Raw genomic sequence first — 14,367 nt, 5'->3', positions numbered from 1 at the left:
GATTGCTTTCTCCAAGGTAAAAGACTCATTCCTGCGAGTTTGACGTGCTTCTTCTCACACCGGGGAGTTCAATTCAGAGTTCATAGGCAGGCATCTGGGAAGCATCTTGCCTGAAGCCACTTCCCTTCTCCATTGTGCACAATTTGCATTAAGCACATTTGGACTCTGATTAGAAAAACAAAGTGAAAATCTGGAGCACAGTGAGATGAATAAAGCAACAGCCCAGACACGTTTTTGCTGGCAATCACTATGACCATTTCAAAGGACTTTTGTTTTTGTTGTTGTTGTTGTTCTATTTTATAAAATCTGTTCAGTTTTGGCAAGGAACAGTCCACAGTTTTGCAATAAACACTTCTGTCGCGGCTCTGATCTCAGCTGGTACAGAGCAGAAAGCCTGCATGTGTTCCCCTTGCTCCAGCGACAGCAGGGGCTCATAGGTAGGAAATGGACCTGGAAGAGGGGAAATTCAGCAGCACAACCTGACTTGCCGTGACTGGGCATGTATTTTATTTTACCTGGCTGCCCGCTTGATGCAGGCTGGTTTGAACTGAGGAAGGCGCAGACACTTCCTGGGGGATGTGAGTTGTTTCAGAGATGAGAATCCACACCCTGGTTTTACCGTAATGCATTCATTCCATCCGCTCTGCCTACGTGTGCTGCCCGTCCCCTCCTTGCGTCTTCGGCCCGGGGCGCTGCCCAGGAGTTCTGTGTGCCCAGCGCTACCCTTGCTCTGGCCTGAAAGGGAGCAATCTATCTCCTCTCTTTTCTGATCTCTACAGTGGATTATTTTTTCTTTTCTGGTCTCTACAGTGGATTATTTCCAAGCAGCTGGATTAAGCATTGACAGGGTAGAGAGAATTGTACCTTTTGGGCCCAGATTAAGACAGTAGTCCAAAATAAAAATGGTGCATTGCTTAATGGCTTGCCTGTTGGCTCTGCTGGCCCCAGCCCTGGTCCATCTGACTGCTTTCTGTGCCGTTGCTTCCTATGGAGCGTTACTGCTTGGAGTCTTTCCTGTTTTTACAAGCTTATACTTTAAAAGTTTGGTTTTGGACTCTCTTTCTTCCACTGTTCTTCTGTTCCTTACATGTCTTTCCTGTCATGCTGTTCTGACCATAGCTGGTACCTACCATGCTGTGATGTTCTCTCAGGAATCTGTTAGCCTGTTCTTTACCGGCATCTTCTAAAGTGCTGGCTGAAATAGAGGCTGGTAGTAAGCACCTGGCACCTCCTGTTCTCATCTATTCCCGCTTATCATTTACCCTTTGTTTGCCATCCTTGGGGCACTGTTTCATCTACTGATGGGAGTTAATAGGTACTGATCTTCCAGGTGGGATTTCTGCATGAGATGCTAGGAAGTGTGTAACAACTAAGGTGATATCTTGTGCTTTGTAAGTTGCAATTGTTTATGCAATTTTCTCACAGCATCCGTAGAGGGATGGCTTGTCACCTGGGCTGCAGTGACAATTTCCACTAGCCTGAAGCCTTCCCCTTGAAGGAAATTGGCAGTTCGTGAAGCCTGGCACTTGACTGGCTCCTGCCTCAGGCACAGAGCCACGGATGCCCTTCTGGAAGAAGTGTGCAGGTCTGGAAGCAACAGCTCCAACCGCCGCTCTGCGAGGTCAGGTCGGGAGCTGCTGTTCTTAAGCTGCGGAGAGATGCCCTAAAGGGGGGATCCAGTCCTTGCTGGTGGCAAGTCCCTGCTGACAACTGGGCTTAAGAGCTGCGAGCCTTCCCCCGGCGCAGCCGGCCAGATGAATGGATCTTTGTAAGAAAGGGCTGTGTTGGCCCGTAACGGTTCCTTATGAGGTACGCTGATCTCCTGCTAGTTGAATGAATTACTTCTCCCTTTGATATTTACAATGATTAAAAGCGAACCGTGTGGCTTTGCTTAGTATCTGTTTCCCATAGGAAAGGGCATGTCTCTTCTCATGGGGGGATAGGTCTGCTCCCCTCGGTTGATGCTTTTTGAAGAGCGGGCTGCTGACAGGCTGTTTTGCACCATCACCATCTGGTGCCTTGCCCCTGGCAGGTCCTGTGCTGGCAGAACGAGAACAGCTCCCAAAAGCGTGGAAGTAAACAGAGGGCAGGGAGGAATCGTTCTCGGCCTTCGCTCTCAGTAGCAGCAGATTTTTTTTCTTTTTTTTTTTTTCTTTTTTTTTCCTTCAGCCTCTCTGTTCCTTGCTGGAATGGAGTCCTGACTCTGGTTGTTCCTGTGCTCTAACTGAAGCTCTGCGTTAGCTGAGAAGACAAACCGTGGGGAGATGCGGCTCCGCTTCTGGAAAAGAACAGCCAAGGGCTTAAATGCCACTGGGCTCGGCGTAGCTGTGAGCACCCTGTTCGGGAGCCCGGGGCATCTGAAAGCTCCCTGCTAAACAGGGGCAGCTGCCCCTGCTGCGAAGGTAACTTGGGTTGGACAACATATTAGCTGATCTTAGCGCTCAAGGGGACCATGGATATATATCGAGCCCGTGTTTTAAGGTTCGGCAGCTGTCCTGTTGTCACTTTATGTGCTACGGCCTGGGTAAAGCATGGGAACCTTCAAAAACCTTGGTTCCTTTTGTTGCTGATTGATTGATTGTTTCTAGAAGGAAAGACTTGTGATTGATACTTTAGATGTCACAAGTTTCTACTGCTTCTGTGCTGCGCTCTGCTAGTGGTTTTCAAATGTAACCGAAAAGAAAAGCTCTAGCTGAATGAAAAATACCCAGCATTACACTGGGAAATAATAAACAGAAATTGCCAGCAATGATGTGAACACTTATGTTTTAAGGCATGGACAAGCCTCGACAGAGAGCTTAGGCGAATGCATTGTTTAAATCATTTTATCCCGTAACGCTTACTGCGGGGAGGGGGAGGTGTTGGACACGGAGATGAGGTGAACTGCAATTGCCCGGTCAGCTGGGCAATTCCTGTGTCTGTGAAGTGAATTGCTTAGCGGCAAAGTGACTAAGGAGGGATCTTTGCAATTGGTCTCTGGTCCAAAATATATAACCCTCACTTGGGAAGGACAAATCAATAGAAATCATCTAGTCTAAAAGGAAAGTATTTTTCTGTGTGTCTGTCTATGCCATTTTTAGTTCTCATGTATTTTACTCACTTGGCTTTTGAACGTTGGTGGGATAGAAGCGATTTCTGCTGCAATCATTTTACTATTTGCAAATGTTTTGGTTGCTCTATAGACAGCAATCTGTGAAAACAACTGCCATGTGTGTTTCTCATGTCAAGAAGCCAAATTCTGTTTTCATGCTATACTTTATTCAATCCAGAGAAATCCATTGACTTCAGTAATACAGTGCTTTTGTAGCCAAGAGGGGAATGCAGCCTGAGGAATCATGACAGAACCTTTCATGTTCTGTATTTGCAAATGCTGTACAGGTTTTTGCAGCGTTAGCAGCGCAAGCTAAAGGGACTTATTGCTAACTTTCTTCATTGTAATCAAGACTGGCTTTGTTTCAAAAAAGGTTTTGAGGAGAATTTAATTTACCTCCCTCCGCACCCCACAAGGCAGAAGCACAGTAGACTTGAAAGCGGCCTTGGCCTGTAACACACAGGCATAGACCCAGGTGCTGTCTGTCCCGCTCTGTTTTTTGAGGCTTTCTGCAGAGGTAACGGAAGGATTTCTATGACGTTGTTGCAGCAGTGCCTGAGGGCATGCTCACTAGTACCTAAACAACCTCAGTTCTGGATTTTGTAATTTGAATTTGCCACATTGCAAATGGAGATGGAATAGCCAAAAGAAGGATGTGATAGCCCCTCTAGAAACCCTTTAGATGGCCACAGGTGAGTTATGCCCCATTGCAGAGAGGGGTGAACTGTGGTCTTCCCCAGGGGCAAGGCATGGAGCAGGGTCTCAGAGACCCAGCATCCATCTGGACCTGTGGGGGAGTCCCTGGGTCCAAGTACAGTTAAGCTTTGAACACATCCAACTTCAAGGGTGTGGATGGCCTCACTAATTTTGGCAACTCAAACACTGAGAGCATATTTGATTCTAGGTTGGACTGAGGACCACCTCTACCTCAGTTCATGTCCAAAGCAGGGAATATTTTCCTTTCCCTCCCCTTTCTCGCCGTTTCCCACAAAGCAAGCCTCTGCCTCCTGCAGCATGGCATACATACTCAGAGTGTCTCTGTGCTCTACGGGGGCAGGGGGTGCAGCTGGAAGTCTTAATTAACAAACTGCTCTACAAAGGTTCTCTTGAGGTGTACTTCAGGCGTCATTGAGATGTTTGTTCCATCTTGTTTCAAGGGAATGTTACTCCAGCTCAGAATAACAATCATCTTCATCCTAGATTCCATGGTAGCAAAGAGAGTCACTTAACCTACATGTCTGGTTTGTAAATCTTTTTATTAAAAGAGTTGTTTTTTCTTTTCCACAGTAGTAAAGCTTTGGCACTTACAGTATAAAAATAATCACTGATCATAATTACACCAAATTCCTCTTTGTCAACTGCATACTAAGTGTCTTCAATACATTTTATTCCCATATAAAAACACTTGAAGGTCAGGGGAACAAAACTGATAAATAACAGTATGAGATATAAAGATACAGCTAGAAAAATACTAGGATCATTGAGAAAGAATTAGGACTGTGCATATTTTAAATATCACAGTGATTGGATTTGCTGTTCCTATCTTATTGCTGGCTGCACGCTTATGTGAAAGCAGAAGTGTTTGGTGGACTTTCCTATCGCTAAACTTCAGTAATGTTGTACTCAAATGTTCTTTGCATAGTATGGGAACCTTGAATTTCTACACCCCCCCTCCCCCTTAACATTTTGATCCCCCACCAATTTTTGATTTAGCATCTCCCCCCTTTTTTCTTTAATTTTGAAAATACTGACTGGTATTCAACACTTTGAGCAAAAACAAGACAATCGCTATCAATCATGAGAAAAGTCTGAAACACTCCAAGAGTGGCGCTTGGAGAAGCTGTGAGTTGAGCTTAAGCTGGGAAAATGGCTCCAGAGCAGAGGGCCATTCTCAAAAGATGCGGTTTTGCTAGCATCACTCCAGTTTGGATGGTAATCGTGGCAGATGGGGATTTATACTTTGGTTTGTCTGTTGCCATTGCCGCAAGAAGTCTTGCTGGATGTTACTTTCCCCGCGGATGTTGTGTGTCTGCCTGTACATCTAGGGGCATGAAACACTCAATTGGGCAGTTGACGTTCTGTTAGGAGGGAAGGAAATCAGTTAGCGCTCTGTCCTGTAAGGACGGACAGTTCTGTGCTGTGGTTTGGGCTGAGAATTGTTGCCAGCCTGTGTAGCCGTTCAGTTTTCTCAGCACAAAGCACACAGCTGGTTTACAGCAGCAAGTGAAGACGAGGTACATGCACTACCGCCAGAGCATGCAGGCGCATCCCAGCGCTAGCAAACGAGAAGCCCCGCTGATGTGAGTGTGGCACTGAACGCTGTGTGTGGAAGTGTGAGCCTGTGCTGTGCAGAGTGATGGTTTGCTGGATCAGCAGCTACCATGCACTTCTGACCGAGCAGAAAGCTGCACGCTGCTTTTATCCCTCGAACCCTGTACAGACCCCACGCATCTGTGCTATACACCAGACTCACAGTAAGGGAGGGCAGAGAAGGAAAGTGTACTCACGGTGTTTGTGGCCTGGTGGTATCTCTGTGTAAACTGTGTGTACGTATGGCCAGCAGAGCCTTCAGGAGCCACCTCCACGCTGGGTCTGCGGCAGTTGTCACAACGCCAGCCCTAGAGAAACAGAACGTGCGTGCGCTGGTCAGACCACACTGATGTGGATGGCCAAGGAGCTGCCAGTATTCACGCGTGTGGGTACAGCTCCACCAACACCAGGGAGGTTGCTCGCATTTTATACCACGCAGGCCCTGACTCCAAGTCCCTGCAAGTACTTATGCTCTCCTACTAATTATTTTTCTTCTTATATGGGCCTGTTTTGGCCAGGCATTAGACACCATCTGACCTGAAACCCAGCAGTCTTAGGACTGCACTCCAGCAGCGCCTCCTTTCCTCATTCCCTGTGTTCAGCATGCCAAGTCCCTCCTGCTTACCTGCTGTCCTCCATAACAAGTGCAGGAGCAGATGGCCCCAAAGTACTCCTTCTGCCACTGCTCTCCGACTTGGTACATTTTCCCATCATCGTAGCACGTAGTCTCATCTGGGGAGGGACAGGCAGAGCTCAGTTGCATGGCCTGTGCTTGGCTTTAAGCATTCTCAGAGCAGCTTGGTGATCAGAACAGGAGCCTCTGGCCACCGCACTCTCCCTGTTTGACTGGAGGCTCACTGACTCGCAGGGGGAACATCAGTCATTTTTATAGCTCTCCAGACACTTTAAACTGGAACATGAGGGTATTTGCCTGACAAGAGCAATGCAGTTTAATTCCTAGTGTGAAGTCTAGAGGATCTTCAGGGGACAGACCCTGCAGAAAAGTCCTGTGTTACTGATCAGGGTAATCTACACCACTTAGTGCAGTGACGTGTCCCTCTTGTGTGGCTCCAGGGCCAAGCGCAGACAGATGCTGAGTGTGCTGCGATCTTAGCTAACAAAAGAGGGTTTTCTTCTTTTCAAACTTGGGAATGTGAGTTTTATGCCTTTAGCTCTTGTGAGAACAGATTCAATCTGTCACTGAATCAGACATACTGATACTCTACCTGCCCCCATGGCAGGACCTTAATGGGAACAGCCCTGAGATGCTGAAACTTCCTGAATGGGACCTCAATTAAATTAACATCAGAAGGAGACTTACGAGGTTCACACTTGAATTCTCCTTTTCCATTTCCAAGGCAGGTGCAGCTCATCATCTGGCCATTCTCCCCCTGCCGGTCCCACTTCTCCCCGATCTTGTAGTTTACACCATTATCATGGCACCACTCTGGAGAAGGCAGAGGAACGAGAGAAGCAGGAGTTATCCCCCACACTGCAGTGACGTAGTGGGAGGAGAACAGCTTGATGTTGTCTCAGGAACCAACAGAGGGGCAGGAGAAAGAATCTTTTCAGCTCATGTAAGTCCCAAGGAAGAAATGGGTTCCTGCTGGAAATGGGTTCAGCTCCTGCAGCTTTTAACTGGCGAGGACCGTTACAGCTCTGGAAGTGGCTAGAGGCTCTTAGGAAAAGAGCAAGTAGGCTGTGACAAAGATTGGGGAGGTGGAGGAGGGTTGGCTAATAGGAGGAGAGGTGAAATGAAAGGGAATTTAATAGACATGGGGCAGACACGGGGAGAAAAATATTTTAAATGCTCTTTTTGAGCAAATACCCAGTAAAACTGTATCACAGAGACTACAAAACACAACAGGTAAGCCATGCATATGAAATGATGAAATACAAATATTAATGCTTTAAAATAAGTGTCTTCCCTGCAGTCACTCCTCTGAATCTATGCAAATTGCAGAAATACCCTCTTTGCTTAGCTTACTTCGCAATTTAAAAGCATAATTTAAATTAGTTGGATATGTGTTGTGTTAAACCCCTCAATCACAGACTTTTGTTCCATTCCCTTACAGGAAGTTTGATACTCTTCCATGTAAACCACAGTCCTGCAAAGAATAAAACTTAGTGCCCCGGCAGAGGTGTTGCCTGCTTGACAGAGCTTCAAAGAACAGCTGAGAAAATGAGAAAACTCATTCTGCAAGATGCTTTGCAAAGGCTGGCTGTAATGCAAAACAGACTCAGTACTTGCTGTAATACCACTGAAATCCACGTAAGTTCTGTCTGGCCCACTGCAATGATGTATATAATTAGGAGATGAAGATTCAACCATAATTTAATACTCAAAGCTGTCTTCTTAAATAGCTACTCAGATAGTATCATTTAGGCATCTTGCCTGTCTCACTTTTACACATTACCTAGACGTGCCTGGCAAGGGTACGGAAAATAAAACAAACAGTTAACTTTGGTGAAAAAGTCATTACGTATCAATACAATATCGATTGTTGCTGATGCAGTGAATGGCAATACTAGATAAGCTGCACAGCTCAGAAGTAACCAAAGTTTTCCATCAGTTCTCATGATGCAAAACACCAATTTGGTTTAAAAACTTGAGAGCCTGCATTCATTTGCATCGTGTTTGGATCAGTTTGGTTCTGTCAAACATGCCATTAGTGCTCAGGGAGCTGAGAGACAGGGATGGTCAAAAGCAAGCTACTCACTAGAAGAATCGCATCTGAAATGACCACTGCCAAAGCCTAAACACTGGCACCAGAGTTTAAAGCCAGTTTCAGATAATCGCTCCCATTCCTCGCCAATGGAATAGAAGGAGCCAGTGTAAGTATCAAAGCAGGTATCGTCAGCTGGCTGGTTTAGTCCTTCAGACACTGCAACGAAAAAAAAAAAAAAGAAACAGGCATCACACACAGCAATAGGAACTACTGAAAGACAGAATGATTTTCACTGAATACATGCTTTTTTTTTTTTTTTTCTTCCCACAATATCCTGGCAGTAATGGAGCTACCCCATGGGCATATACTTGATGGCTCTGTCAGCAGTCCAGGCTCCCTGTGATTTATTTTCCATTTGCATGTGTCAGAGCAGTGGAATGATAAAAAAAACCTGACATGAAGGCTATTTTCATTTTGATTTGCCAAGTTTCAAGCAAGTGTGAGTTTCTGCATTTGCTGCTGGAGAGCAACAACCTGACTTAGCCTGTTTTTAAGAGAAACATGCTGTGAGATGCTGGAGAACAGCAGGAGGTTGGTAGCTGCATGTGTACTTTTTTGGGGGCACTTCAGACTAGCTCATGGCAGGGGGATTGAAGGAGACGACCAGACCTTATAGCCATGCTGTTGTATACAGATGTCAACCTGAGGTGCATGCCTTGATTGAAAAGTCGGTGTTTTACAACCACCAGTTCAGTGTGTGATGATCAGGGTCAAGAGTTAATGCTCTCAGTTCAGTCTGTGACAGACATAAGGCAAATGGGATGCTGGAAGGGGAGAAACAGCTTTATTTCCCAGGGAGGTGCGGGCAGTAGGGGCCTGCATGGAAAAGCTCAATGGGTGGACAACATAAATCCCTAACTCTTCATCTCCTCTTCTCCCATCCTGTCCTCCTCTTCTTTTTCACCTCCAAATACACGCAGGAGGAGATGGAAAGAGAGAAAATGAGTTGTTGACCAGCCCCCTGTGCTGGTAAAAGCAAAGCCCAGGTCCCACAGGGTGTGTGTGGGCTCTGGGCTTTCCAGCTGTGGCAAGTGCTGTCTCTGACCACAAGTACTTGTGGTTGGTCACATGGCTTCTAAGTGCTGCCTGTTTGCGCTTAATTAGCATCTCTGCAGGCAGCCTGCCCTGCTGCCAGACCTTCGGGATGGTCTAGGACCTTCGGGATGGTCTAGCGGTGCTGCTAGATAAGCAACACAGAAGCAGTGGCAAATGACTGACAGAGCAGTTAAGCTGGCCACTGGCACCTTCCCATAAGCATGATCTGTTATTGTGACAGCAGATCTTTGCTGCTGGGCAGGAATCTGTCACACCAGCGTGACCCCCGACTTCTTTTGAGAGTGGCAAATACTGCATCTCTTGCTCTGTCCTGGGCACTGACCCTAGAAGAGTGTATGGAGCCTCAAACCACATTCTTCATGATTAGACATCAGATCAGAATAGCTCTAGTCACACCGTCAGTGTGTCAGTTATCCAAAACCAGTAGACTTCACAAATCACTTGTCCCAGCGCCCTGCTACGAACTCTCCATGTCTGCAGAAGTTTCCTTTCTGAACTATTCTCAAGCCCGGGCACCAGGTAGGTTGCCTCGAGTACGGGAAATGAGGCAGGAACAGCACAGGTTCACTTAGACTCCATAAAGCTGTGACTTACCAGTATTGCCAACTGTGACCACCTCCTCCAGCACCTTTTGTCTCCGGTGATCTTTCAGGGCTTCCACTATGATGTTGTAGGTGGCCCCTCTTGTAAGGCCAGTGAGCGTAGCACTGGAGGAAGTTCCGGGAACCCTGAACTGCAACAGGAGGCAATGCCACGTCACCGGAAAGGGAAGAGCGATTACTCTTTAGGTGTCACCCCACTCATAGGAAAGACAGGGTCTTTAGGTTGCCTTCTGTGCTCTATACCTTAATGGAGCCAGCCCGTTCCCCTTAGACGTTCTGAGAATTTCAAACAATACCAAGTTAAACTTGACTACTCTGGACTATGATTCATGAGGGATATGTTATTACTGCCACTTCAGGGAAACAGAAACCAAGGGAGACAAAGGAGAAGGGCTAAGGGAGTCTTTGGCTTGGAGAAGCAGCACCTCAGTCTTTGAAACTCCCAATTGTCTCCCTGACTGCCCCCTTCCCTGGTGAAATGTTGATACTGACAGCATTTCAAGGGCTTTCTGTTTTAGCAGTTTTATCCTCTCCTTCATGGAGAAGGCTACAGAAGGGAGGCATTTATCTTGCTCTCAGCTACACGTTAGTAAGACTCTTGAAGCCAACTCTGACTGCCACCCCCTTAATACAGTAAAGGGCCGGACTCCCACGAGACATCTGCTGCCACAGGTGAGGCTAACACCGTTCCTATAGCTAAGACAGTTCAGTTACCTGCAGAGTATCTTCATCCTGGCTAACTGGCTGACATGAGATGATGTATTCAGAGCTCTCCAGCAATGGCCTCCAAGAGATGGTTGTCTGAGAAAGAGCTTCTTGTCCTGTGGTGTCGTTGCGCCTGGGCCCACGGGAGTGCGGGTATGAAGGTTCAACTATGATAGGCACTTGGTACCCAGGGATTTCAATCGCTTCATCTACATTTGGTGGTGGCCGTCTTGACCCCGGCCTAAGGGGAGTTGCTGTAGTGGGTACAGGCCGTCTGTAGCCGTGCTCTTCAAAGAAGACTTGTTGACCCTGGTGTCCTATTGTCTGTGGGTGCCCAGAGGTGCCTGGAAGTTGGATACCGTTTCCATTGTCATACCTATTGTTTGTGAGGTAAGGGGTCCCCTCGTCAATGGAAGGTACGTCGAGAATGTCGGGTTGGTTGGGGTGCGGTCTGGTAATCAACGTGGGAAGCTCATCTAGCCAAAGAAAGGTTAGAAGCCGTAAAGCAAAGTGTGGCAAATTAACAATGGTAAATTCAGCAGCTAGAGTAGATGCTGTGCACTGCTCCAAGCATCAAAGATTAGCAATCATCTCAAGATGCAACACACTTTTTATGACGTCATTGTGATTGTGAAGGTAATTTCTATCTCTCTATATATTTATATAGTATATAAATATATCTTTCATACATAGGCATAAGAAGTGTGTTGGTATGAAATTTTCATACAGCTGAGCAACAGTTTTGAACACTGCAACCCAAAGAAGTCACCACTGCTCAAATTGAGAAGAAGAAATGATTACAAGAACTTATCAGTTTAAGAAAAAAATCACCGGTGTGCAGTACGAAACCAGCTCCTTTATCACATTCGGATATACAGCTGGTATTTTGCTTGCTACAGGTACCTCAATCTCACACTGCCAAGGGTGTAAAGTAAGAGAAATGCAATGGGCAAGAAATGAACAGATACTGCCTTTGATGCCATCATGTGCTAGGTGGAGATGTGAGTGTCAACCCTAATTTAATTATGAATTAGGTACACAGGCAATAATCAAGCACCAAGCATGTTGTTCTGTTCTTAGTGTTCAAATGCAGCTAAATGTGATTCGTATAACTTCAGAATCTTACCTCCTGCATCCCAGAAAGGAAAACCTCCTTACAAAGCCTATTTGACTCATAAACAGGTGTGGCTGAACAGGGTATTTTAAATAACATTATTATTTCAGTCCTGAGATTGTATTCCCCAAGTGGAAGACATCATCTCCTGTTGGCACACAACAATCCACAGCTTTGTTTTACCTGTCCTTTTTCTGCCAACCAGTGGTTCGCTCTTTTGATTGTTCTTCACAGCAATGATGTAGATGATGTATTCAGTTCCTGGTTCCAAACCTAGGGCAGGAGGAAGGACATAAGCAATCTTAAGAGTTGCTTTTCTTTTATGATTATGTGTGGGATCTAAGGCAGAATGAGAGGTGGGTATGGCTATAGTATGGGTATGTGCATTTTGGATCTGAGCTTTTCAGGACGGTACATAGAGTCCAGCCTCCTGCTGCTCAGAGCAAGTTTGAAATCTGACCATGTCAGCTGGGATCATGGATGCTGCAGACACAAAACATAATGAATCTTCAGAACATGTGACTGATGACGGGGTGCCAGAGTCATGGGCTTTTTTCCTTGAACAGATGACAGTTGTGGTGGCAGTGGAAACAAACATCTGTGGATTGTTCAAATCTGATGGTTGATCTGATTAGAGAAGTGTATTGTGTTTGTAGGACAGGTGTGCTTGTAAAACCGCTGTCTGTCATTAGAAACCACAATAAAGGAACAAAACTTGGTCTTTCTCTTAGCTGAACATCAACACATTTTATAATTAGGCCCTCCCCGCTCTCTTCAAATATAAGTGTTTCAGGCAAAATGCTCCCGAACAAAACAGAGACAGGTACCAGTAATAGTAGCCTCGGTGGTCCCGGGCCGAGGGCGAGGCAGAACCTCCTTGGCTGGTGAGCCAGGTTTCTCATATCTGATGATGTAGCCTGTGATCTTGGCTCGTGGAGGCTGCCAGGTAGCCAGGAGGGAGTTGCTTGTGGTTGTAAGGAAGCGCAGGTTAGAAGGAGCATCAATAGCTAGGTGAAAACAAAAGGAAACAAGTCAAATGCTGTAAAGGCAAGCATATTCTTCATCTGAACTGTATCTTCTGACACCCTTCTCAAACTCAGGAGTAAAACCTATTGCTGTAAATCACAGTAAATATTATACGTGATCAGATATAGACAACTTCTGCCTGACCATATGTGATTACTATGTGTTAGCACGATCAGAAAAGTCAGACAAGATCATTACCAGTGGAGGCATCAATCACTACTGGGGAACTGCGTGCATTCTCGTTCAGAGTGTAAAGGTAGATCTTGTAGTCATTGCCAGGTTGCAAGCCTAAAATGAAGTTGAAACACAAATGTTAGCTAATCTGAGGAAGCCATCTAAAAGGGACATCAGAATGTCTTTCAACAACTTCTTCTTGGAGACTAGTCTTTATGACTCAGATATTTTTTCTTTCTTTTTGTTCCTATATTATTCCTCATCAAGGAAATTCACCTACTAAACAAGAACCCAGTGTACCTTCCAATATGACCCTGGAAGCTCCTGTACCTGCAGACGCCCCTCACTTACCAGTGATAGTGTAAGTCCTAACATCAGGGCTGATGGTCCTTTGAATGGGGTTCTGGCCACTTGCTGGGACAGCATCAACTTGGAAGCCAGTGATGGTCTCAGTCTTGGTTCTCCAGGTAATGGTGATGGTTGTCTCAGTGGCATCTGTCACACGGGCCCTGCGAGGGGGACTAACATCTGCACCAGAAGGAAAAGGTCTCCTGTCAGTACTGTGGGGACTGTCAATTTTACCAGCTAAGTGTTTGCGAAGGCCTTTGCTGGAGCTTTGCATAGAGCCCTGCTTTTGACACAGAGTAGGATCTCGGCCTCTGCACCCAGCACAGTACTAACTGGTCATTTGTGGAGGATCACTACTTACTTTCAAGGGTGGTGACCACCCCCTGGGCTGGTCGGCTGGTCAGAGAGTCCTTCAGGGCATATACGCTCACTTCATACTTGGTTGCTACCTAGAATGGACAAAGTTATAGCATGTTATGAGAAGGACCTGGCACAGTGGGAAATACTCCTGCCCTCATTCAGTGTTTGGTGGAGCCATGTTTCTTAGTCACCAGTTACTGAAGTATGAAACCTTAAAATAAATCAGTGAAGGACTGACACGATAATTCTAATTATTTCCAGCTGTAATAAAAGAGTAGACATAGACCCTGATAAAAGTGCTGTTGATAATACTAGTAGTGCACATGTGCACACCCAGGAGCAGAGGAAATCCTGGAAAAAGCTTATTTATCATCCCTCATTTTGGAATCTGTGCTTCAAAGCTGATTCTTCAGAAAAACCTAATTTACATCCTGTTTTTCCTGGGGTTAATGGATGCCATTTGCTATGATAAGGTGCTCTTGCTGTGAAGAGAAAAGAATGGTGGAAGTTACAGCATGGTCTTTCATCCTTGACTGCATCAGACCAGGAGTCCACTTAGACTAGAATGTTTTTTTAAGGCTCATTTTTGAAAATGATTCATAAAACTCCTTAAAAACAGATCAGTAGCTTTTTAAGATAGCAGGAACCATAAAAGCAGTGATTTTCAGCCTCTTCCAGTTCAGGCACTCCTGAAATGTTTCCAGTGGAGAAAATGGCAATATAGCAAATTTAAGCCTACTCACAGAAGACTTGCATTTTTTACTTACATTTTGTAGATGTCTTAAAAATAGGCAATAGACTGCCAGAGCTCCCACATCACAGCTTGAAAACCTTCGCATTAGGTCATTTTAT

At 45.7% G+C, this 14,367-nt stretch overlaps 1 protein-coding gene across 2 annotated transcripts in view; it reads right to left on the bottom strand.

Moving 5' to 3' along the window:
• Nucleotides 1-4,815: 4,815 nt before the first annotated feature.
• The window catches only part of FN1 (fibronectin 1), a 54,103-nt gene continuing 44,551 nt past the window's right edge, over nucleotides 4,816-14,367 (bottom strand). For both annotated transcript variants that reach the window (XM_082313429.1, XM_082313428.1), the window contains 12 exons: nucleotides 13,517-13,604; nucleotides 13,159-13,335; nucleotides 12,832-12,921; nucleotides 12,435-12,614; nucleotides 11,791-11,880; nucleotides 10,503-10,969; nucleotides 9,781-9,919; nucleotides 8,122-8,286; nucleotides 6,723-6,848; nucleotides 6,027-6,133; nucleotides 5,599-5,709; nucleotides 4,816-5,169 (listed from right to left, as the gene is read on the bottom strand). In XM_082313429.1, coding sequence (XP_082169555.1) covers nucleotides 5,095-5,169; nucleotides 5,599-5,709; nucleotides 6,027-6,133; nucleotides 6,723-6,848; nucleotides 8,122-8,286; nucleotides 9,781-9,919; nucleotides 10,503-10,969; nucleotides 11,791-11,880; nucleotides 12,435-12,614; nucleotides 12,832-12,921; nucleotides 13,159-13,335; nucleotides 13,517-13,604 — 1,815 coding nt within the window. In that variant the 3' untranslated portion in view covers nucleotides 4,816-5,094. The remainder of the gene's footprint in view (nucleotides 5,170-5,598; nucleotides 5,710-6,026; nucleotides 6,134-6,722; nucleotides 6,849-8,121; nucleotides 8,287-9,780; nucleotides 9,920-10,502; nucleotides 10,970-11,790; nucleotides 11,881-12,434; nucleotides 12,615-12,831; nucleotides 12,922-13,158; nucleotides 13,336-13,516; nucleotides 13,605-14,367) is intronic.

The sequence above is a fragment of the Platalea leucorodia genome (genome assembly GCF_965183815.1).
Source record: "Platalea leucorodia genome assembly, chromosome: 5".
NCBI classification, from domain to species: domain Eukaryota; kingdom Metazoa; phylum Chordata; class Aves; order Pelecaniformes; family Threskiornithidae; genus Platalea; species Platalea leucorodia.
The sequence above is the reverse complement of the archived record's forward strand: the minus strand, read 5'-3'. Positions and strand labels throughout refer to the sequence as shown.